The sequence below is a fragment of the Cololabis saira genome, chromosome 17 (genome assembly GCF_033807715.1).
Source record: "Cololabis saira isolate AMF1-May2022 chromosome 17, fColSai1.1, whole genome shotgun sequence".
Classification (NCBI taxonomy): Eukaryota; Metazoa; Chordata; class Actinopteri; order Beloniformes; family Belonidae; genus Cololabis; species Cololabis saira.
Genome location: NC_084603.1, coordinates 2,854,118 through 2,879,965, shown reverse-complemented (window position 1 = coordinate 2,879,965; position 25,848 = coordinate 2,854,118). Strand labels below are relative to the sequence as shown.

At 43.2% G+C, this 25,848-nt stretch overlaps 1 protein-coding gene across 1 annotated transcript in view; it reads left to right on the top strand.

The window, feature by feature from the left end:
- Positions 1-25,848, top strand: part of LOC133464037 (stromal membrane-associated protein 1-like) — a 100,457-nt gene that overhangs the window by 29,818 nt on the left and 44,791 nt on the right. Inside the window, exons 3-4 of the mRNA XM_061745975.1 lie at positions 2,673-2,758; positions 10,824-10,899. Coding sequence (XP_061601959.1) covers positions 2,673-2,758; positions 10,824-10,899 — 162 coding nt within the window. The remainder of the gene's footprint in view (positions 1-2,672; positions 2,759-10,823; positions 10,900-25,848) is intronic.

The window sequence follows — 25,848 nt, the reverse complement described above, 5'->3', positions numbered from 1 at the left end:
GGGAAAAAGGCAAACGATTCCAAGGAATTGAAACACTGGGAACCGGTTCTCAACAAGAACCGGTTCTCGATTCCCATCCCTAGTTATAATTGAAGAATCGAAGCTCCAATAATCGAAATCAAATCGAATCGTGAGGTATCCTTGTTTGCACAGCCCTAGAGGGTATTAGACATGATTTTGGCATGATTTAAAACATGATCATCAGCGGACCTGAAAAATGTTCCCTACTGGCTTTGAGGTCCCTGTTGGTGAGTGTGTAACGACGCCGAGGTCCACTGTTGAATAGGTACGCAAGTGCACACACACACTATATATACACACACACACACTGTCCCAGAATGCGGTACCTAGTTTCCATCCCGGTTCTCTTTCCCACACATCTATAGTTGGATTCCTGTTGAGTCCAGCATGTTTGGAGACGTGGCTGGCATGTAGAGAGAGTTCTGTAATTAGTGTGTCTATAACTGGTTGTTCTGTATAACAAGCATGTCACATTGATTATATTCCCAACAATAAATCAGGTGTGTGTGTGTGTGTGTGTGTGTGTGTATCTGAAAACAACTCGCACAAGCATGCAAGTCATTTATTTAATCATCCAGCTGGTAATGGATGCGATAGCTTTGGTGCAGGGGAGTGTTGGGAGGGGAGTGTTGGTGTGTGTGTTGGGAGAGGTGTGTGTGTTGGGAGGTGTGTGTGTGTTGGGAGGTGTGTGTGTGTTGGGAGAGGTGTGTGTTTGTGTGTTTCTACAAGGCACTGCCTATTTATCAGCTGAGAGGAGAAAAGGCCTCACTCTGAATGTTAATCACTCTTTTCAATGACTAATTAATTCTGGATGGCTGATTATTCCGACTCCGTCTCCTCCACTTCTCCTATCATCACTCCATCCATCTCCCTCCTCCTAATTTAGCCCTGACACATACAGGCTGTGTGTGTGTGTGTGTGTGTGTGTGTGTGTGTGTGTGTGTGTGTGTGTGTGTGTGTGTGTGTGTGTGTGTGTGTGTGTGTGTGTGTGTGTGTGTGTGTGTGTGTGTGTGTGTGTGTGTGTGTGTGTGTGTGTGTGTGTGTGTGTGTGTGTGTGTGTGTGTGTGTGTGTGTGTGTGTGTGTGTGTGTGTCCAGTAAGCAGAATGAGTTGAATGCAGATGTGATGTATTAATAAAAAAGGCATTGTTTTTTTCCCTAAAACTCGTTCTTTGTTTTTTTTTCTTTTTTTTTTTCAAAGAAAAAACTGGTGAATGTCTATCTGAATGTCAATATACAATGCTAAAAATTAGCATTAAAATAATATTACATTACTTTCCGCATGCCTTTTATATGTATTTTTTTGTTTAGTTTTTTTGGTTTTAATGAATTCACAAGACTCAGAAAAACTGGATGGATATCAGTGTAATTATAATGCTGATGTAATTATAATAACTTTCACTTCTTCGTACCCCTTTTCAGACATGTTATATAGATGTGTGAACATTGGGTATAGATTAATTTATTTTGTTTACATTCAGTTTAAATAAATCCATTTATTTATATAAATGTATTTACAAGGGATTTTGTGTGTCCAAATTGTGGGTATATGTGTATTTATTTGTATATAGATACATAGATTGTTACTAGAGGGGTTATACAATGATTTTTACATGTCAAGAATGAATCGGTAAATGAAAAAACAAAGCAACCTACCACATGCAGTGACTGTGGACAAACACTGGCTGTTCACTAAGTTCAGAGTCTTTTTAGATGCAATTAGATTCATACATAAGAAGTGAAAAATGGAGCTGCTAAAACAAGGTGAGCTGAAATTGTTACAAGTTGATAAATTCAAAAGGGATTTCATGAAAAAGCCATATTGTACAATCTTTGTACAATATGTATGAACAGCCCTGCTGTTGGATTAATACCAGTTTGTGGTCTTCTCTTCCCCCCCGTTCCTGCAGAGCATGGTGGACGCAGGGCCGCCGCAAGGGGTGTGCGAACCGTGCGACCGCACGGGGCCTCGCGCTATGGGCGTTTTTTTTGTTGTTTTTTTTTCAATTTTTTTTTTTAAATTTTTTTTTTCTTTTTTTTTCCTTCTTTCCCTTATAAATATCAACAGTCTCGTTCCATTACAGACCTAAATGTGTACTAGTCTGTGCATATCAATAAATATAGTGCAATGATGCGCGTGTCTGTTGTTCAATACAACTGATCAGACCAAGCGCAGACACAAGCTGCTCTGATCCAGACGGTGGAGTTGGAACAAACTGTCACACAATGTCGAGAGAACGAGACAGATTCAGGAAATTTCCATCAGGGGATGAAAAAAGAAAAAACTAAAGAAAATGGAAGAGTTTAATACCTCTCTGAAAGGTCGTTTGATAAATTTGTTACAAAAATCACAGATCTGACCGGGTCTCAAGCAGCCGCGGGGCCCCGCGTCGAGGCAAGAGATGATGATGAGGCAGGGGAAGGTATCCAGTATTTTGATAATTGGAGAGTTAAAATTGTGCATATAGACACCCGATCCGACCAGAAAAACAAAAATGTCGCGCGCGCGCTCTCTCGCTACGCTCATGCGCGAGGGCCCCCCCAAGCCATTTCGCACAGGGCCTCGCAAATCTCCCAGACGGCTCTGGGTGGACGTGTGTTGTATGAACACCCTGCTGTTGGATTAATCCCAGTTTCTGGTCTTCTCTTCCAGAGCATGGTGGACGTTGGAAACGGCCGGGCCAAACGGCTGTACGAAGCTCACCTGCCGGAGAGTTTCAGACGACCCCAGACCGACCAGTATCCTCCTCCTGCTTACTAGCACACTCTTTATCTACCGGCCTCAGCACAGAGTGACCAGGGCTGGGGATCCATTCAAATGTCAAGAATCGATTTGATTCCGATTCTTAAGATTCAGAATCGATTTTCAAGATTTGATTCGATCCTATATTGATTTGGGATTAAAAAAAATCATAATCTTGATTCACACCTTCATGCAATCTCATTTCCAGTTGATTCTTTTCCATTTTATTTCACGTTAGGGCTGGGCGATATGGACCAAAAGTCATATCTGGATATTTTCTAGCTGAATGGCGATACTCGATATATATCGATATATTTTCTGTGCCATAATTGGGGTTTCCCCCAAAGCATTATAGCATAGCATCTCTGTTAGCATCTCTGTTAGCATCTCTGTTAGCATCTCTGTTAGCATCTCTGTTAGCTTCAGTTTTAATACAATGTCGTGCCAAATGTCACACAGGTTCCTTTATTAACAGAGGTCTGCACAATATCAAAATGTATAAAACAAATTAAATAAAAATAAACTGCCTGCATATATAGAATAAAAATGCTTCTTGAATAAAATAAAACAAATATCCCTTTCCTGCATAAAAATTTAATTAAAATACACTGTGCAATTAATACAATGTAGACAGTAACAGGCAGACTTTTCCACTGAGGTGGACAGTTTGTCACAAAATAAGCTATATCAAAATCATAAAAAAAAAAAAAAAAAAAAAAAAAAAATTAAATCGATATAAACAATATTGTCTCGTACCATATCGCGTTTGAAAATATATCGATATATATTAAAATCTCGATATATCGCCCAGCCCTATTTCACGTGTTGCGTCACAAAGAAAGAGTTTCCTTTGAGTTTCTCAAATGCTCCTCAACTGGTTTTAGTCTGTGGCAGCGGCCCAGCATTAGTGAGGAATAATGATTAATTGATTGATACTAAAAAGGAAGTCAAAGGACTTGTTTTACACAATAAAAACATTACAATCGATAAATCATGAAAAACAATAAAGAAATGTGACAGTAAATACAAGCAGAACTTAATTTAGAACAGGAGGTTTTTGATATATCGTGCCAATTAATGTTATTATTAGGGATGTCCCAATGCCATTTTTCTCACATCGAGTACGAGTATTTTAATTTGTGTACTTGCCGATACCGAGTACTGATACAATACTTCTACCACAAAAATAACTAGGCTAAAAATGCCATAAAAAAATGCAATGAATTGGAAGACAGGTTTAATTTGCAACAGATAAATTCAATACAATAAATAGAATGAGTAGAATAACTATTTTAAACTAAAAATAATCTTGCACCGGCACTTTCTTAACATTTAAGAAAATATCAAACATAGTATTGGCCCGAATATAAGACGACCCTGATTATAAGACAACCCCCTCTTTTTGAAAGAAGTTTGAAAAAAGACTTTTTGAACACCAAATTCAATTTTTGGAACTGTTGGAATTGTGACATTATTATTCTGACATCATTATTCTAACATTACAATAAACATTTCAATTTGAGACATACAGTAAATGGTGCAAGAAAATCGCAATCATAAAAAAAAAAAAGATCTAGAAAAGTCGTGTTTTTTGGCAGACGGTAAAAGCGTCTCCTAGCAACCCTTTAAAACGAGTGTTTTCTGCCGTCATGAACGTTAGCGTTGAGCAGGTCAGGCCTTTCTAAATCCACTCAAGTCCTATGGATGGAGCTTTTACCTTCGCTCGTGTTGAATAAATAATGCTAACCTGAATAAAGGTACATTTGGATGTTTCTATTTTTACAGAAAAGGAAAGGATGTTGACTTTTTGCACTGATATAAATCCTTTATTTCCCGACCGGCCAGCATAGATATGGATTAAAAGACCTTGCATATCTTTCTGTGTTTTCACGTGTGAACTCTGGATGACTGCGCGGTTCAGTAATCTCTCAGCACCTTTCCATTCAGTGCCAGTTCGCTGAGCTGCAGGGCCACATTAAATTATTGATGCATCTCGATGCTTTTTGCTGCTGTTCAGGATTTAGTTTTTCTTCACTTCCCTGCATTTTTACAACCACCATCTTCCTGCTACGTTCAACAAGCAACGTGGTGCTAAAGACGGACGAATTAAGGATTTTTTTTTTGTCTGGTATTAATGGTTAATACCATGTTGTTGAAAACCTAAAGCATATATATATATATATATATATATATATATATGTATATTTTTTTTTTTACAAATCCAGGATTAAATGTGTCTGCAACTTGATTTTCTTTTTTTAATTTTTTTTTTTAATTACATTTTTTTGGATTTATTTTACAAATAGACAAACAAGACAGTACAAAAACAAAATCTATGTTTTTGCTCAGATTTCTTCTTATATGTGGGCGTGTTTGAGTATGATGGTTTTCTAGAATGGTGGTTATTTTAGGAGAGAGACAGAAAAAATAATTAAATAAATAAATAGGATAAATAAAAGAAATAAATGAATAAATAAATACGTTCAACAGACGGAACGCGGACAAATTCAGGATTAAACACGTCCGCAACTTGATTTTCTTTCTTTTATTATTTTTATTCTATTTATTTTACAGACAAACAAAGTGGTACAAAAATAAAACAACAAAATCAATATTTTTGCTCAGATTTCTTCTTATATGTCGGCGTGTTTGAGGCCACGTTTCCACAGAGCCGGGTATTTACAAAAACTGATATTTCCCCCGCTACGTTTATAAAAATCCCATCATTTCCAGGAACCTGCATAAATATCTGTTAAGGTGCTATGAGCAGCCAAACCTACAGGGGGCAGTGTAACGAGAAGATAAAGTCATGCTAGCCAATCAGGAAAAAACATCAACAAATGACACGAGTTACTTCTCAACATTTTGACTTTTTTACCGACATTTTGACTTTTTCTCAAACTTCGCTTTTTTTCTTGGCCACCTACCCCCCCTTTTTTCTCAAAATTTCACCTTTTTTCTTAAAATTTCACCTTTTTTCTTGACTTTTTTTATCAAAATTTTGACTTTTCTCAACATTTCAACTTTTTTTTCGACTTTTTTCTCAAACTTTCGACTTTTTTCTCGACTTTTTTCTCAAAATTTCAACTTTTTTCTTAACTTTTTTCTCAAAATTTTGACTTTTTTCTCAAAGATTCTCAAAAACAGATATTTCCCCCCTCTATGTTTTGAAAAATCCCATCATTTCCAGGAACCTGCATAAATATCTGTAAAGGTGCTATGAGCAGCCAAACCTACAGGGGGCAGTGTAACGAGAAGATAAAGTCATGCTAGCCAATCAGAATCCTGGAAAAAACATCAACAAATGACACGAGTAACTTCCAGTTACTTCCAAGATGAACGAGAGTCTTTGGTTTGGAGTGACAGAGAAGTGGAGTTACTTCTCGACATTTTGACTTTTTTTATCGACATTTTGACTTTTTCTCAAACTTTCGACTTTTTTCTCAAAATTTCGACTTTCTTCTCAACATTTCGCTTTTTTTCTTGGCCACCTACCCCCCCTTTTTTCTCAAAATTTCACCTTTTTTCTTAAAATTTCACCTTTTTTCTCGACTTTTTTTCTCAAACTTTCGACTTTTTTCTCAAACTTTCGACTTTTTTCTCGACTTTTTTATCAAAATTTTGACTTTTTTCTCAACTTTTTTCTCAAACGTTCAACTTTTTTCTCAAAATTTCAACTTTTCTCTCGACTTTTTTCTCAAAATTTTGACTTTTTTCTCAAAAATTCTCAAAAACAGATATTTCCCCCCTCTATGTTTTGAAAAATCCCATCATTTCCAGGAACCTGCATAAATATCTGTTTAGGTGCTATGAGCAGCCAAACCTACAGGGGGCAGTGTAACGAGAAGATAAAGTCATGCTAGCCAATCAGAATCCTGGAAAAAAACATCAACAAATGACACGAGTAACTTCCAGTTACTTCCAAGATGAACCAGAGTCTTTGGTTTGGAGTGACAGAGAAGTGGAGTTACTTTTAAGTGTGACTTTAGAATATAAAACAGGTAAAATACAAGAAAATATTGACGGTTACAAACTAATTGTAAACACAGGTCGCACACATGACGCTGGTGACGTTTCTGTCTCATAATGTGACGTTCTGAAGCCTAAATGTCCGTTTCTCTCCGTTTACAAGCAAACGTGAAGACGGAGTTTTTAAAAATCTCCACTTTGGCCGGAGTTTTCAGAAATTATGGTTTTTGGAGACTTTGAGCTTCGTTTTCGTGTAAACGAATGGCCAAAACGCATGAAAACACCACCGTTTTTGCTACGTGGTGGCCTGAGTATGATGGTTTTCTAGAATGATGGTTATTTTAGGAGAGAGACAGCAGAAAAAGAAAAAAAACATAAATAAATAGGATAAATAAGAAAAATAAATGAATAAATAAATTGATTTTCTTTCTGTGGCGGATGTCGCCACGCTTGAGGTGTTGGGTAACGAAGCATAAAGTGAGGGCACCTGCTCATTCACCTGCTCATTCACTGGCTGCTCTTCCTGCTGGGAGCTGCGTTTTCTCTCTTTTTCTTGCTGCTGAAATGCAGATGTTGGTGCAACGCGGCTCGCAGCAGCTGATGAGGCATCGCAGCCGTCTGTTTCTGTTGGCACCGAGCTCTGGATGCTGATCACATCCCCTGATCACATCACCTGATCACATCACCTGATCTGATCACCTGATCACATCCCCTGATCACATCCCCTGATCACATCACCTGATCACATCACCTGATCTGATCACCTGATCACATCCCCTGATCACATCCCCGGCAGCAGAGCTTTCCTCCAATCACACCACTTCTTACCTTGCACCTCCGTTTGGGTCTTATTCACCATGTGCTGCAGTGTTGCATGTTTCTCCTCCTATAGAGAGTCTGCATTGACGTCACTTCCAATTCAATTTTATTTATATAGCGTCTAATACAATGTTGTCTCTAGACGCTTTCCAGAGATCCAGAACATGAACATAAACATAAACCTAAACCCCCGAGCAATTATTATATAAACAATGGCAGGTAAGAACTCCCCTAGTGGGAGAAAAACCTTAAGCCAAACAGTGGCAAAGAAAAACTCCCCTTTAGGAGGGAAGAAACCTGGACCAGGATCATAAGGGGGGACCCTCCTGCCGAGGGCCAGACAGGGGGGTCAGGGACGGCAGCAGCACACAGCAGGCAGGTGGAAGCAGCAACGGGATGACCGGGGATGGGGGGGGGCGGGAACACAGGCCAGAACGCAGCTCCTGAAGCTCCAGCCTGCAAACATGCACAAAAGAGAAAAAAGGGGGGGCGGCACAAGAAACTACAGGAGCGATGGACAAAAATGATAATATATAAATAAAAATGGTAATGGAGAAGAGAGGAAGGGAAAAGGAGAGGAGAAGAAGGGTGAGAGGCACCGCCCAGCGGATCATGTCGGTGCCCCACTGCAGCATAGGCCTATAGCAGCATATCTACCCCACTGGACCACACCCCCTTAAGACTGGATTATGGTTCTGCGTTAAATCGACGCCGAGCGTGCGCAGCAGATTGCGCCGCAATGTGCACCCCACGGCGCAGGCCACGCCGTCACTGACGCACCTCCCAAAAATTGTAACTACGCGTGGAGGCGACGCAGACCCAACGCAGACCGAGAGGCTGTGATTGGTTCGCTTGGTAGCAACACATTTCTGGTTCCGGTTCGTGAAGCAGTCGTGAACTTTCAGCGCTCTTTTCTTCGTGTGTGTGTGATTTTTTTTTTTTTTTTTTTTTTTTTTTTTTTTTGGTTTTGTTGTTTTGCACAATAGTTGTCCTTATCTCTTTTATTCACTGTGACCGGAAAAGTCGGATAAAACATTCAGGAAAAGAATGCGCCTCCCTAGCGGTCACGGGGGGTTTTGCACCGCGGCGAAATGGAGTGACGGAGAAGTCTGAAGGGTTCACGACGCAGAACCATAATCCAGGCTTTACTCGCACTGAGTGGCAAAAACATCAGCAAAAATGTCTGCAACTAGTGGAGAAGACGGGATAACAGCTGATTATCGGCTTAAATTAGCGTCAGTTGGACTTGACAGTGACAGTTACTCCAAGAACCAGTGGTCCATGGACATTAATATTTGGTACAGTTACCCCAAGAACCAGTGGTCCATGGACATTAATATTTGGTACAGTTACCCCAAGAACCAGTGGTCCATGGACATTAATATTTGGTACAGTTACCAAGAACCAGTGGTCCATGGACATTAATATTTGGTACAGTTACCAAGAACCATTGGTCCATGGACATTAATATTTGGTACAGTTACCAAGAACCAGTGGTCCATGGACATTAATATTTGGTACAGTTACCAAGAACCATTGGTCCATGGACATTAATATTTGGTACCGTTACCAAGAACCAGTGGTCCATGGACATTAATATTTGGTACAGTTACCAAGAACCAGTGGTCCATGGACATTAATATTTGGTACAGTTACCAAGAACCAGTGGTCCATGGACATTAATATTTGGTACAGTTACCAAGAACCAGTGGTCCATGGACATTAATATTTGGTACAGTTACCAGGAACCAGTGGTCCATGGACATTAATATTTGGCCACGAATCCAGTTTCCTTATATTTATATGTACTTAATTTCTACACCGGGGAAATACACGAAGCAAAGCTTGAAGGCTTACAAAAGTCTTGACGCTTGGTCCGACTTCAAGGCAGGATTTGTTGTAGAAATTAAAGTGATGAGGACACGGAACTTTATGATCTGACTGTTTAACGTTAGCTACCCAAAAATCCAACATTACCTGATACAAAATGGGAACCACAAATCCACGTTTCGGTGCCTGGAATCCAGTTGTTTCTGCAAATTGCAGAGATCCATTTGTCTCTCTTAAGCTTATTTTTCGTCAGTCTGTAAAACGATAACTCTGATTTCTTGCTAAATCTATGAGTACAGTCGATCGCACAACAGCTCTTTCCCATTTTAGATGTTTTCCAGTTGCTCAAACTGAAAGTTTGCACTGCCACTCAGTCTTTCTGCCACTCAGTCTTTCTGAAACTCAGTCTTTCTGACACTCAGTCTTTCTGACACTCAGTCTTTCTGACACTCAGTCTTTCTGACACTCAGTCTTTCTGACACTCAGTGGACGAAACCCCCTGTGAAATCTCATCTGTGACGTCATGTGCATTCCCTCTATTGATCCTCTCCATGAGTGGTTTCTTTGTACACGAACCCTGGAAGTCTGAGTGGCAGCAGGTTCATTTTTAGACGAGTCTTTGATTGCAGTGAATTGAAGCGCTGAAAGCACCGAGGTGCAAACTCCGAAAGAAGTGAAAGCGCTGCAGGAAACCAAGTAGCAGCTGTAGAGGATCTCAGTTTTACACAAAGCTCTTCTGCATCCTGTAAAACGGGACGTACGATTTCACAGAACAGTGGTGAATGAAGGCATATCTCACCACATCGACAGGTTAACATGACATCATTCCTGCACCGACACCTCCGGCCGTTTCCGTCTGCAGCTTCCAGCTCATGTTTCCATGATGCGAGACACGACAGCCCTATATGCTCTCAGAAAAACCATCCCTAGGTTGAAACGCTGCTCCGGTCCAGCTGTCTGGGATCTGGCAGCTCCATTTGTGCGGGTGGTCGTCGTCCTTCTCTCTTTTGAAGTCCATTAGTTGTTCTGACAGCAGAGCCGCTGGCTGAAAGCTGCAGATAACGGACTCGGGAGAGAAAAGTGTGTTTCCGTGTGTCCGTGTGTGTGTGTGTGTCCATGTGTGTGTGTGGACTCAAACCTCACTGTGGACCTACAGTATCTCTATACATTTAAATGAGGAAAGTTCTGGGCAATACTAAGTACCTCAAGTTCCTCATACTTTGTACTTTACTTAACTGCAGGTGCAGATTGGTCATCAGGTGTGTGTGAACACAAGGTTGATAGGGAAAGAAAAAAGCCTGATAATCGATTCTGAATCTTAAGAATAGGAATCCAATCGATTCTTGACATTTGAATCGATACCCAGCCCTAATTAATCACATTATTATATATTTTCATTGTGTGTCTAAGACGTTTTGCTCAACCCTTAACTCTGACTCAAAGAGCGGTGGAGGTTTTCATCCGGGACAAGTACGAGAGGAAGAAGTACTACGACAAGGAAGCCCTGGCCGCGGCGGCGGTGAGTACACGTACACAAACACGTACACGTACACGTACACGTCTCAGCCGTGACTTTCAGGCTGTTTGAAGCCAGAAAAACACCTGAAACCAACAGTGTCCCGGTGCTGATCGACTGGTGTCTGTTTATTAGGGCCCGAGCACTGACAGTGCCAGGGCCCTGTTGTATCTGTAGGAATTGTTCTCGCTCTCGTTTTTATTTTTATTTTTACGATGAAATGAGGGCCTTTTTTCCCCCTAAACGTGTCCCAAAAGTCACCAAATTTTGCACCAAGCCAGGCCTGGTGAAAAATTTGATATTTAATGGTTTGCATTAATGGGCGTGGCCTAATGGCTCAACAGCGCCCCCTAGAAAACTTTGTGCCTCAAGCCCCACAATACGGTTTGACGTACATGCACGAAAATCGGTACAAACCTGTATCATGTCACAGCTTAAAGAAAAGTCTCTTGGTGCCATGGCCCAAACCCAACAGGAAGTCGGCCATTTTCAATTAATATCATTATTATTCCGCACGCTTTTTTCGTCCGTTAATGCGGCCCCGAACCTCAACGTGCACCCATGCATGGCATACATCGTTAGATGCGTCTCCATCGTGGCCTCGATGGGCGTTACTTGTCTCAGTCAAAAGTGTTACCGTGGCAACGCTAGATGCCAAAAAGCAAAAAAAAAAGGCGAAAATTCGGACGCTTAGAGACATCGCTCAGATTGGCACTAAAGGACCGTCCAACCTCATCATGCTACTTATTACGGTTTTTGAGATATTTAACTTTCAATTAAAAAAAAAATCCAGTTTTATTTTGGACGCTTGTTGCTAGGCAACGGTTTATCGTACAGACATCATTACAACATTGAAAAACCCGGGACGCGTTGTACTAAAAAATATTTTAGTCTCATCATGCTAGCTATTACGGTTTTTGAGATATTCAACTATGCTCATTTTGATGCGCCCTTTCTTCTGATTGGTCGATATTTGATAGTTCCTATTTTCTGCAATAACTTTTGAATGGTTTGATATACAGAGTCATGGGTGGTGTCATCGGACTCGGTTTTGAGTCTTTGACCGTTATTGGAGGAAATTGCATGCGCGAGGGCTCGTTCATCGCTGCTTGCAGCTTTAATTTGTCTTTTTAGTTGTTTCTGCTCAAAACCTTCCAACCTGCCAGGAAAATCAGCTTCTCAAATCCTCTTTTTAAAGACAGCTTTCAGCCAAATAAAGACGTTTTTGAAACAAATATAAATTAAAGCTGCAAGCAGCGATGAACGGGCCCTCGCACTCACGGCCACCGCCCCCCATTAGCATATCAGAAATGACACCACCCACGACTTCCTATGTCAAACCATTCAAAAGTTATGGCAGAGAAAAGTTTTCTAGTGGGCGCTGTTGAGCCATTAGGCCATGCCCATTAATGCAAACCATGAAATATCAAATGTATCGCCAAGTCTGGCTTACATGCAAAATTTGGTGACTTTTGGAGAACTATCAAATATGGACCAATCAGATGAAGAGGGGCACGCTTTTTGGCGTCTAGCGTCGCCACGGTAACACTTTTGAAAGAGAAAAGTAATGCGTGGTGTCGCAGGATGTAGACGCACATTTTGATGTATAACACACCTGGGTGCACATTACGGTTCGGGCTGAATTAACTGCTGAAGAAATGGCATAAATTTCGCCAAAATGACAGAATTTATTCAAAATGGCTGACTTCCTGTTCGGTTTCGGTCATGGCTCCAAGAGACTTTTCTTTAAGTTGCGACATGATACAGGTGTGTACCGATTTTCGTTCATGTACGTCAAACCGTATTATGGGGCTTGAGGCGCAAAGTTTTTTCTGTCTGAACCAACCAGATGAAGGGTGGGCGCGCTTTTTGGCGTCTAGCGTCGCCACGGTAACACTTTTGAAAGAGAAAAGTAATGCGTGGTGTCGCAGGATGGAGACGCACATTTTGATGTATAACACACTTGGGGGCACGTTACAGTTCGGGCCGTATTAACTTTCGAAGGAATGGCATAAATTGCACCAAAGTGACACGACTAATTCAAAATGGCCGACTTCCTGTTGGGTTTCGGCCATGACGCCAAGAGACTTTTCTTTAAGTTGTCCCATGAGACAGGTGTGTACCGATTTTCGTGCATGTACGTCAAACCGTATTGTGGGGCTTGAGGCACAAAGTTTTCTAGGGGGCGCTGTTGAGCCATTTTGCCACGCCCATTAATGCAAACCATTAAATATCTAATTTTTCGCCAGGCCTGGCTTGGTGCAAAATTTGGTGACTTTTGGGGACGTTTAGGGGGAAAAAAGGCCCTCCTTTCGTCAGAAGAAATAAAGAAAGAAAGAAAGAAAAAAAATTCCTACGGATACAATAGGGCCTTCGCACTGAAGGTGCTCGGGCCCTAATTATTATCCATCACTCACTTTTGTTAGTAGAAGGTGAACATCTGAAGGTAATGCATTTATTGATTTGGGTTTTAGTTTCTCTTCCTGCATATAGCCTTGTTGTTGATCTCAAAACGTGTTAGAGGTTTGTTTGTTTGTTTGTCTTTTTTACTATTTTTAACCTCTTCTACCTTTAATCTACTCCCGTGATCATGTTTCCCGAGGGGTAAAATGTACTTTGAGGCTGTTTTTCAGCCCTGGGTGTAACCCAAACAGCATCCCGATGCCAGGAGCTGCAAAACAGCAAATAATCCCCCCAAAACCAGGATGTGGTTCTTTTTCTTTTGTGCAGAAAGGTCAGAGGTCAGAGCTCTGCGTGGGTTAGTGAAGGTAGTGGAGGGAAGTGATTTTGGAGGTACGAGTGTGAGTGGGTGGACGAACATACGCCGGTGTTCCGGTCTGTTCCAGAGTGGGAGGATTCTGTAGAGCTTTGTAGGGAGATGTTAGCGTAACCTGAAATGTGTTTGATGCATTCAGCATTCACACATCCTGAAAGATGGCTAGAGACCAACACCGGTGTTAGTTTTGGTCGGTTATTTAGGTGCACGGCCTCCGTTGATCAAGGTGAGGAGTCATAACGGTAGTTGAAAAGCCGTATCACATAATGGAAAAGCACGTTAACCTTCCCAGTCCTGAATAATGAAGGTGCAAAAACGTGAATATTAGTCTCCAAACGGTTTTACTTTCAGTGTTTTATCATCTGTCTGTCAATATGTCTGAACCCAGTGTTGAGAGATTACTGTCAGTCTGATGTAAACCGTCTGCATCACAGCGGTTCCTTCTCTGGGGCGTTTATTAGGGCCCAAGCACTGACGAAGTGAAGGCTCTATTGTATCTGTAGGAATTGTTATTCTTCTTTCTTCTGACGAAAGGAGGGCCTTTTTTCCCCCTAACGGTGCCCCAAAAGTCACCAAATTTTGCACCAAGCCAGGCCTGGTGAAAAATTTGATAATGGTTTACATTAATGTGCGTGGCCTAACGGCTCAACAGCGCCCCCTAGAAAACTTTGTGCCTCAAGCCCCACAATACGGTTTGACGTACATGCATGAAAATCGGTAAACACCTGTATCATGTCACAACTTAAAGAAAAGTCCCTTGGCGCCATGGCCCAAACCCAACAGGAAGTCGGCCATTTTGAATGAATTGTTGGTGCAATTTATGCCATTTCTTCGGCAGTTAATCCGGCCCGAACCGTAACGTGCACCCAGGTGTGTTATACATCAAAATGTGCATCTCCATCCTGCGACGACGGGCATTACTTTTCTTAGTCAGAAGCGTTACCGTGGCAACGATAGACGCCAAGAAGCGCGCCCCTCTTCATCTGATTGGTCCATATTTGATAGTTCCTACTTTCTGCCAGAACTTTTTAATGGTTTGACATAAAGACTCGTGGTTGGTGTCATCGGACTGAGTATTGAGTCCTTGAACAAAATTGGTGCAAATTAGCCCCCCCCCCCTTCTTCTTATTGGTCGATATCTGATAGTTCCTACTTTCTTCCATAACTTTTGAATGGTTTGATACAGAGAGTCGTGGGTGTTTCATCCACTAAATGTCCAGTTCTGAAGAATCTACATCAAGTCATACAAGCTTCCACTGCAGCCTGAACGTTACAAGGGGGGAGGACCGTTCATCGCTGCTTGCAGCTTTCATTTTTTATTTTTCTTCCATTTCTCCCTCTCATTTAGTTGCTTTTCTATTCCCCAGATTGTATTTTTTTCCCCTTTAACCTCTCGCCACCCGTTCTCCCTCGTATCTCCGTTTCCTCTTGCTGTCTGCAGCGTTTGCCAGCCGGCGGGCTGTGATCTGGATCTGTTCCTGCCACCCACGCAGCCTGCACACGCTTTTATATGCAGATTAATTATTAAAACAAGTCATTATCACTTTAAGCAGTTTCCCCCAGATGGAGGAGGAAGAGAAGAGGGCGGGCTGCAGGAACCCCGAGCTTCATGCATATTCACTGTGTGGATAGAAGTGAAGAATTTAATTTGCTGGTTTGATTTCTTTAATGAACACCAGATTCCAGTTTTACAACATCAAACTGTGCTGCGTTCACTGACTTCCATGTTTGGCTGGTTCTAGCAGACGATGTGACTTGGAGCGTTGTTAATAAGTTGGGATGATGGATGTGATGCCGTTGATTAAATGCATAAAGTAAATCTGGTACAATCTGTCCTGAATCTCTTTCCCTTCTAAGTAAAAGTGAGAAAACCGTCCCTGGAGCATCGCTCCCGTCTTTAGGTTGTAATTATTGAGCTTTAAGCCCAGGACACACCAACCCGACGTCGCTCGCTCTCTGCAGACTGCTGTGCCGGCTCGTGTCGCCTGTGTCGGGCTCACTAGACACACCGCAAATAAGACACCCGACGGCGAACTAGCACGTACGCTCTGCGCATGCGTGAGAGGTAATTCCCCTCCATACCAGCAGGCAGCGCTAGTCTGTATTCAGGGGCTCAAGGAGGAGGGCAGCGCTTTTTTTTCAAAGCTTTATTGAGAAAACACAAGTGCAATACAAAACAGCAGCGACCAGACGGCACAAACACCTGCAGCTCTGTGGAGAATTACCACTGGCTGAAATAAATAATTTAGGAAGATAAATGTTGGTTTAATAGATGAAATCTAAAAGTTGTAGCTACACCTGTTAAGAAATTTGCTCCGAATATTTCGGGTTTTTCTGCCTGCCGGCTCCGGAGCTGATTTATGGTTCAGTTTATGGTTAAATCAACGCAGACCCTACGGCGTAGGGTACGGCGTACGGCGCGCGTAACCTACGCCGTAGGCTCTGCGTTGGTGTAACGCAGAACCATAAATCAGCCTTTATTCTGGCGAGGTTTGAAAAAGACTTTGCAACAACGGGCAAACGAGTGATTATGTACATTCACTGAGTGAATATTATGAAAGTAAAATATATATTTCTCGCTAGAAATGTAATCAAAACGCATTTTTATGCAGAAATTAACTCAAAATATTGATTTTATTCACTAAAAAAATAAGAAATGTCCGCCATGTTTTTTTTTTTGATTCAGTCCGCAAATGACAACGAAAAGCATTCTGGGAAATTCTGGGAACAGCCAATCACAGAGTGAGCTGTTTGGCCGACGTCCCAAAGCCGATTCGACATGTCGAATCAGCTGAAAAGCTCCCGACGGGAGGCCGACATGTGGCGACGTACGGGACACACCGGGGAAACTATGCCGACAGACGCACCGACGCTCATCGACGGCCCGACGGCCGAAAATCGGCTTGGTGTGTCAGGGCCTTTAGAGCACAGTTCCTCTAGAGCAGGGCTCGGCGACCCGCGGCTCCAGAGCCGCATGTGACTCTTTAGCGCCGCCCTAGTGGCTCCTGGAGCTTTTTCAAAAATGTTTGACCTTTTTTTTCCTTTTTTCTCTTTCTTTTCTTTTTTATTTTCTTTTAGGTAGTAGTAGTAGCAGTAGTAATAAGAGTAGCAGCAGTAGTATTAGTAGTAGTAGTGGTATTTAGTAGTAGTAGCAGCAGTAACAGCAGTGATTTATAAGAATTAGTAGTAGTAATAGTATTAGTATTAGTAGTAGTAGTAGTGGTATTAGTAGCAAGGGCAGTTTCACCAATGCAAAATGAGATGTCTTTGATCCCCAAGATCGAAGTGGAAGTTACCCTACCTTTTACCTAACAAAACCCTGGACATGTCTCCCTAAGCTGCTCCTGTCAGGGTTTGACATTTCCCGTTTTATTTTGAAGCCCATGTCCTTGTGATTAAGTTCCGGTTGGACCTTCCTGTTTCCATCTGCCCTGATTGTCTGCACCTGTGTCTCGTTATCCCCTGTTATATCTAGTCTTGTCTTTACCTGCTCCCTGTTGGTCCGTACTGTTTGCTCCCTCCATGTTCTCCTGGTCAGGTTTTTGTAGCCACGTTCACGTTCATGTTCTTGTTTTGTATCCTGCTCAGCAGCGGTTTTGGTTTGGTTTTGAGTAAATAAATCACAGTTTTTTTGTCCTGCCTCCTGCTCTCCTGCATCTGGGTCCTCACTAAAACCTTCCTGACAACTCCTTATGATGCCGACCTCACATGAGCAAACTCAAGGTCCCAGAGAAATGGCCGCCGGCGGAGGGAATGATGCTGGAGTTGGTCACGCTTTGGTGAGGTCACTGGTCAGGAGGAAGGTGCTGGAGGCAGGCCAGCTGACTGTCCTGCCGGGGCCCCGGACAAAATAATCTAAGATGGGCCCCCCTGCGCCTGGATCTCTCCTTCTCCTCTTCCTCTCCTCTCCCTCTGCTCTTCAGGTTTTTATACAAGCTAATGGACGTTAACATTAGAGCTAGCCAGTTAGGTTAAGTTACAAGGTTGGTAAACGTTGTAACTGTTTCTTACCTTGCTCTACGCTGACTTTATTAATTCCAGCTTCACCGTCACCACCTTTTTAAAATATTTGTGTAGAGAATCTCTGAGGCCTCTATTTTCTTCTTCTCTTCTTCTCTTTTCTCTTCCTTTCTGAGCACCGGACTTGTGCTGACCGGACATTTTGACCATTCTAATGGTTGAATTAAATGATAACATCAAATTTTGATCAGCGGCCAAACCATTTTAGTGTTGGGGGTTCTTGACCACAAGGACAATTAGGAAGAAAACAAATAACAAGCTTTTATGTAACTCTAATACTACATATTTTTTCCACAAATAGCCATATTTTTAAACATTTTGAAAAATGATTCCATAATTTAATGAAAAAAAAATATATATATATAATTTATTTAACCACATCTTGCTTCGGTGAGACTTGAGTCACCAGAACGTCTAACTGCATCTTGCAGCCTCTCAGTGACGAGGCCCCTGATTGGCCTGGAAACGTCACCGTGGAGCAGCGCCGTCGCCCCCGACGACCCTGCCTGTTTCTGACCTTATCTGTCCGTGTTGGCGGCGGGTTCGTCCGGCCGGGTTGAGGGTTTTCCTGCAGCTTCTCCTCCTCCGTCCTCTCAAGAGTTTTCCTCTCATGTCAGCTGAAAGCCGGGAGCTACAGGGAGCGTTTTGCTGAGACGGCGTTTTTATTTGATGTTATTTTAGTCGTGGAGAACGCAGACGGTGCTGCTGGTTTTAGAGTGAATTAATGAATGATTTCTGAGGTGGTTTTTCTGTCATCTTCTGAGGCTTCGCGATTGGTCTCGCGGGTGCAGCGTCTCAGAGCGCCAGTGGACGTTTAAACTTGACACGACTAAAAGGAGAATGAACGTGACTAAAACTGATAGAAACTAAAATGATAGCTTGACCCAAAGACTAGACTAAGGTGCTTTCACACCTGTCCCGTTTGGAGCAGTTGTTCCCAAACAGGGAGAGTTTCCCCCTAAAGATCGATTAGTTTGGTTTATGTGAACACAGCAATCACGCTGGGATACGGGACAAAACAAGTGAGCCGAGATCCTAGGAGAGGTTAGGGTTAGGTTCTCCTAGGAGAGGTTAGGTTCTCCTAGGAGAGGTTAGGTTCTCCTAGGAGAGGTTAGGTTCTCCTAGGAGAGGTTAGGTTCTCCTAGGAGAGGTTAGGGTTAGGTTCTCCTAGGAGAGGTTAGGTTCTCCTAGGAGAGGTTAGGTTCTCCTAGGAGAGGTTAGGTTCTCCTAGGAGAGGTTAGGTTCTCCTAGGAGAGGTTAGGGTTAGGTTCTCCTAGGAGAGGTTAGGTTCTCCTAGGAGAGGTTAGGTTCTCCTAGGAGAGGTTAGGTTCTCCTAGGAGAGGTTAGGGTTAGGATCTCCTAGGAGAGGTTAGGGTTAGGTTCTCCTAGGAGAGGTTAGGGTTAGGATCTCCTAGGAGAGGTTAGGGTTAGGTTCTCCTAGGAGAGGTTAGGTTCTCCTAGGAGAGGTTAGGTTCTCCTAGGAGAGGTTAGGGTTAGGATCTCCTAGGAGAGGTTAGGTTCTCCTAGGAGAGGTTAGGGTTAGGATCTCCTAGGAGAGGTTAGGGTTAGGTTCTCCTAGGAGAGGTTAGGGTTAGGATCTCCTAGGAGAGGTTAGGGTTAGGATCTCCTAGGAGAGGTTAGGGTTAGGTTCTCCTAGGAGAGGTTAGGGTTAGGATCTCCTAGGAGAGGTTAGGGTTAGGTTCTCCTAGGAGAGGTTAGGATCTCCTAGGAGAGGTTAGGGTTAGGGTCTCCTAGGAGAGGTTAGGTTCTCCTAGGAGAGGTTAGGGTTAGGATCTCCTAGGAGAGGTTAGGGTTAGGTTCTCCTAGGAGAGGTTAGGGTTAGGTTCTCCTAGGAGAGGTTAGGGTTAGGATCTCCTAGGAGAGGTTAGGGTTAGGTTCTCCTAGGAGAGGTTAGGGTTATGTTCTCCTAGGAGAGGTTAGGGTTAGGTTCTCCTAGGAGAGGTTAGGTTCTCCTAGAAGAGGTTAGGGTTAGGTTCTCCTAGGAGAGGTTAGGGTTAGGTTCTCCTAGGAGAGGTTAGGGTTAGGTTCTCCTAGGAGAGGTTAGGTTCTCCTAGGAGAGGTTAGGGTTAGGTTCTCCTAGGAGAGGTTAGGGTCAGGTTCTCCTAGGAGAGGTTAGGGTTAGGTTCTCCTAGGAGAGGTTAGGTTCTCCTAGGAGAGGTTAGGTTCTCCTAGGAGAGGTTAGGGTTAGGATCTCCTAGGAGAGGTTAGGGTTAGGTTCTCCTAGGAGAGGTTAGGTTCTCCTAGGAGAGGTTAGGATCTCCTAGGAGAGGTTAGGGTCAGGTTCTCCTAGGAGAGGTTAGGGTTAGGTTCTCCTAGGGGAGGTTAGGGTTAGGTTCTCCTAGGAGAGGTTAGGTTCTCCTAGGAGAGGTTAGGTTCTCCTAGGAGAGGTTAGGGCTAGGTTCTCCTAGGAGAGGTTAGGGTTAGGTTCTCCTAGGAGAGGTTAGGGTTAGGTTCTCCTAGGAGAGGTTAGGTTCTCCTAGGAGAGGTTAGGTTCTCCTAGGAGAGGTTAGGGTTAGGTTCTCCTAGGAGAGGTTAGGGTTAGTTCTCCTAGGAGAGGTTAGGGTTAGGTTCTCCTAGGAGAGGTTAGGGTTAGTTCTCCTAGGAGAGGTTAGGTTCTCCTAGGAGAGGTTAGGGTTAGGTTCTCCTAGGAGAGGTTAGGGTTAGGTTCTCCTAGGAGAGGTTAGGGTTAGGTTCTCCTAGGAGAGGTTAGGGTTAGGTTCTCCTAGGAGAGGTTAGGGTTAGGTTCTCCTAGGAGAGGTTAGGGTTAGGTTCTCCTAGGAGAGGTTAGGGTTAGGTTCTCCTAGGAGAGGTTAGGGTTCGGTTCTCGGCTCGCTTCCATTCCAGACCTGGAGCGGTTTGTTTGCAGTGAGAACATAATCCACAGTAACCAACACAACTCACTCATAACTGTGTGAAAACTTGTTGTTTTTCCCGGGGTACGGAAGAGGAAACTCCTTCCGTGTTCATTTCTGACCAATGAGAGAACAGTTGGTTCCACATGGCATTTGTTAACAGCTTTGAACCGCTACAGACGGTTGTGAACACAAACGAAAAACAACTGCATCGATTTAGCCCCTGAATCGGAACAAAACCAACGGGCCACAGGTCTGAAAGCTCCCTTAAGCTTGAGATATACTCACAGTTCAGACCGCGTACGCATACACATCATGGCCGCCACGCGTATCCTGCGGTCATTTGGCGCGTCGACGTGCACGTTCTCAAAAAGACACTGAACGCGTAGCAACCTGCAGTTCTGGCTCTGGCCCCCGAGTGGCGCTGGTCCCGGTCAGATACCGTCAGATACCAGCTAGTGACGCGGAGGTCGCTGACGCCGTTTCCTTTGCCGAGGTCGCAACCAAAGCAACGTTATAATCTCCTCTTCATCCAATATTGTCATGTTAACTTGTTCGTTGTTCTAATCTGCTACTGCTACTACAGCTGCTACTACTGCTGCTACCTCTGCTAGTAAATATATATATAACTTTTCTAACTGTTGCTCTGCTTACTGCCCCCTATCGGTCACCGCCGGTACCACGTGCTCTCCTCGCGTACTTCGCGAGAGACGTTGCAGTTGGTGGTGCAGCAGAATGGCAGAGGTGTCAAGTAATGAAGTACAAATTAGGGATGTCCCGATCAGGTTTTTTTGCCCCCGAGTCCGAGTCCTTTGATTTTGAGGACTTGCCGATACCGAGTCCCGATCCGATACTTTTATAAAACAATAAAAGAGAGAGCCTACGCCGTAGGGTCTGGCGTAGGGTGCGCGTCGCAGCGAACCCTACGCTGTAGACTCTGCGTCGGTGCGACGCGGAACCATAAATCAACGCACACGTGGATGTCGGCGCCAGTGAGTATTTTCACCGGACATTTTGACCGGAGAGATTATAAAATACCGGACTTCGGCATATTTTACCGGACAAAGTCCGGCAATTACCGGACAACGGAAACCCTGATATATATATATATATATATATATATATATATATATATATATATATATATATATATATATATACGATTCCTGATCGGCTCATAACGTCCGAGTCCGGATCGAGTCTGCAATCACGTGATCGGCCCCGATTTCCGATCACGTGATCGGATCGGGACAACTCTAGTACAAATACTTCATTACCTTACTTAAGTATAAATTTTGGTTATCTATACTTCACTGGAGTAATTATTTTTCAGACGACTTTTTACTTTTACTCCTTACATTTTCACACAATTATCTGTACTTTTTACTCCTTACATTTTAAAAACAGCCTCGTTACTCTATTTCATTGGGGCCTTTAATAAAAACTATCCAGTTAAATTGCTCCATCCGGATAGAGTGAATTTGGTTGTGGTTGTTTCAGATGTTCTTGTCCAGTTTTGTTCTTACATCCGTTCCCTCAGATTCCTGCAACTAAACTTGGATGTACATTCCAATAAAGGTTAGGATAAATGATAACATGAACATGAAGTTTGACTTTTTGCACCATTACAATACTTATAGGCAACTAGTCATCATATCTGCTGCTCTCTGAAACACATGTTAATGCTCAATAGTAAACATATATGGTTCTTTAATATACTTACATTATACTAAGATACATTCATTTTCAATGGCTTTTGTCCTTAATGGCTTTTTTCCCCCTTACATTACTTTTACTTTTATACTTTAAGTAGTTTTGAAACCAGTACTTTTATACTTTTACTTAAGTAAAAAACTTGAGTTGATACTTCAACTTCTACAGGAGTATTTTTAAACTCTAGTATCTATACTTCTACCTGAGTAATGTGAATACTGAAGACACCTCTGCAGAACGGACATGAATGCAATCACCAACAGCAAGTCAATCCCAGGCCTTAGACTCAGATTGAAACAGGCTGATAAACAACAACACTAGTGATCAGCTCCAGCTGAGCTGCAGACGAGCAGCTCGTGACTCGGCATTCTGGGAGAAGTTTCTAGGATCACGATGTGTCACCGCGCAGACGCCCCCGGTCCCCCCCCCCCCCGTCTCCCCCCCGTCTCCCAGCCTTCACCTCCTATTTATCAGACTAACTACTGGCTCCTGCAAGGAGACGAGTGGAGATGCTGAGGAGAGCAGAGAGCCAGACTGAAATCTATTCAGACACTGTTTCTGTTACCTGCACCTCCATCTCTGTTTAATACTCACTCACTCCTTCATCCAGAGCTGCTCTCCCTCTACTGTTTCTGTTACCTGCACCCCCGCACCTCCATCTCTGTTTAATACTCACTCACTCTTTCATCCAGAGCTGCTCTCCCTCTACCTTCATCCCTCCATCTCTGTTTAATAACCTCCTCCTCCTTCCCTCCGGCTGCCGGCTCTTTATCCCCATCAGTCTTGTGATGCTGCATCAACATCTCTGGATCCCTAGATCTCTGGATCTCTGGAACTCTGGATCTCTAGATCTATGGATCCCTGGATCTCTGGATCCCTAGATCTCTAGATCTCTGGATCTCTAGATCTCTGGATCTCTAGATCTCTGGATCCCTAGATCTCTGGATCACTAGATCTCTGGATCTCTGGATCTCTAGATCTCTGGATCTCTAGATCTCTGGATCCCTGGATATCTGGATCTCTAGATCTCTGGATCCCTAGATCTCTGGATCTCTAGATCTCTGGATCCCTAGATCTCTGGATCACTAGATCTCTGGAACTCTGGATCTCTGGATCCCTGGATCTCTACATCTCTTGAACTCTGGATCTCTGGATCCCTGGATCTCTACATCTCTTGAACTCTGGAACTCTGGATCTCTAGATCTCTGGATCCCTGGATCTCTAGATCTCTGGAACTCTGGATCTCTAGATCTCTGGATCCCTGGATCTCTGGATGCCTGGATCTCTAGATCTCTGGAACTCTGGATCTCTAGATCCCTGGATCTCTGGATCTCTAGATCTCTGGATCTCTGGATCCCTGGATCTTTAGATCTCTGGATCCCTGGATCTCTGGATCTCTGGTTCCCTGGATCTATAGATCCCTGGATCTATAGATCCCTGGATCTCTAGATATCTGGATCCCTGGATCTCTAGATCTCTGGATCCCTGGATCTCTAGATCTCTGGATCTCTAGATCTCTGGATCCCTGGATCTCTAGATCTCTGGATCCCTGGATATCTAGATATCTGGATCCCTGGATCTCTAGATCTCTGGATCTCTAGATCTCTGGATCTCTAGATCTCTGGATATCTAGATCTCTAGATCTCTGGATATCTAGATCTCTGGATCCCTGGATCTCTAGATCTCTGGATCTCTAGATATCTGGAACTCTGGATCTCTAGATCTCTGGATCTCTAGATATCTGGATCCCTAGATCCCTAGATCTCTGGGTCTCTAGATCTCTGGATCCCCGGATCTCTGGATCTGTGGATCCCTGGATCTCTCTATATGTGGATCCCCGGATCTCTGGATCCCTGGATCCTTGGATCTTTGTAACTCTGGATCTCTAGATCTCTGGATCTCTGGAACTCTGGATCTCTGGATCTCCGGCAGCATCACAGTCAGAAGAACAGCCGGTTTCACCAGCAGAGAGAGAAAAACAGCTGAAGGAAACGTCGGCAGAACGATGGGGGGGGGGGATGTTCAGCTGCAGCCTCTCCTTTAACTCCTTTAACTCCTTTAACGCCTCAGCGGTTCAGACGGGGGGTCGTGACTCAAACATTTCTCTGCTCTGCCCTCAGAGAGTCCTGCTGTAGTCAGCATTAGTTTCCACCCTGAGGTGGTTCAGGATGAGAGGGTGAGGGGGGGCTGGTCTGGTAACCATGTTATTAACCATGTCACCCAGTACTGGGACTCTGGTTCCTTCTGGATTCTTTTAGCAGAGAGATGCCTGAAGGCTGATTGCAGCGTTTCAGCACCGGCCCGGTTCTGCAGACCCCGTCTCTTTGTCCAGTTCTTTTTATTCATTTATGTTTAGGTCGTTTCTAGGGCTGGGCATCCATTCAAATGTCAAAATTCTTAAGATTCAGAATCGATTATCAGGATTTGATTTGATTCTATTCTGATATTGATTTGGGTTACTGTTACTAAAACTGTTTTTTGAGCTGTTGCATGAATTATATGACTGTAGTTCTGCAACATATTAATACTAGTATTATATTGAGATTCAACAGCAAGTATTGCAGCTAATGATGCTGTAAGGACCAATCAGCTCCCAGAATGCTGATAGAACTGAAACAGAAACATCGTGTAGAATTACCAAACACATCCAGGGAGGAAACAGAGACGGATGAAATCGGTTTTATTTTTCCCACATTCCGTTTAAATTTTTTCCATTTTCGGTCTATTTCGGTTTTTTAATTTTTGAGAATTTGGTTTTTAGCATTTTATGCAAATGTAACCCCAAGACAGTATATAAAGTAATGAAATATAGACAATTTATGCAATTATTACTGAAAACTTTAATGTTTTCATACCTTTTAAACAACTTTAAAGGCAAAAACATGGCACCATTTATTCTCTTGTCCAACAAAACATTCCTTTTTTGGGCATAAACTAAAAAATACCAAAAGTTGTAATGTAATGATGAAAAGAAATCGATCTTTAGACATATGAATCGATTTTTAGGAATGAATATGAGAATCGATTTAGAATCTATCAACACAGGCCTAGTCGTTTCAGGGTTTGATAAACAGTTACCAAATGAAAAAAGGCCTTATTGTCACCCAAATAGACAGGAAAAAAGGAAAAAAACATCTACTTGGGCATCTCTTGAAGTAATAAGTTCAGCTGAGCTGCTGCGAGGAGACGAGGGAGGAATCTCCAGGGAGGAAACAGAAGACAGCCGGACGGCAAAGAACAAACGGAGAGGAGATGAAGAACAAACGGAGAGGAGATGAAGAACAAACGGAGAGGAGATGAAGACGAGGGCGAGGCGGCGTCAGAAGTGTCGCGTTGAATCTGCTAAGTGACGGCGGAGAAGCTGCAGGATGATGGGACCGGACCGCCGTCACGCTCTCTCGTTTCCCGCCGTTACCCGGCTTTCCAGAGATTCTGAGAGAGATTCTGAGAGAGATTCTGAGAGAAGCCGAGCTGGGAGAAGCATTAGTGAGGCTTTTCACTGACTTAGCTTGAAGAGTCCTGAGTGTCCCGAGCGTGAAAAGGCCACGGTCCGGGAGTAAAGACGAGGCT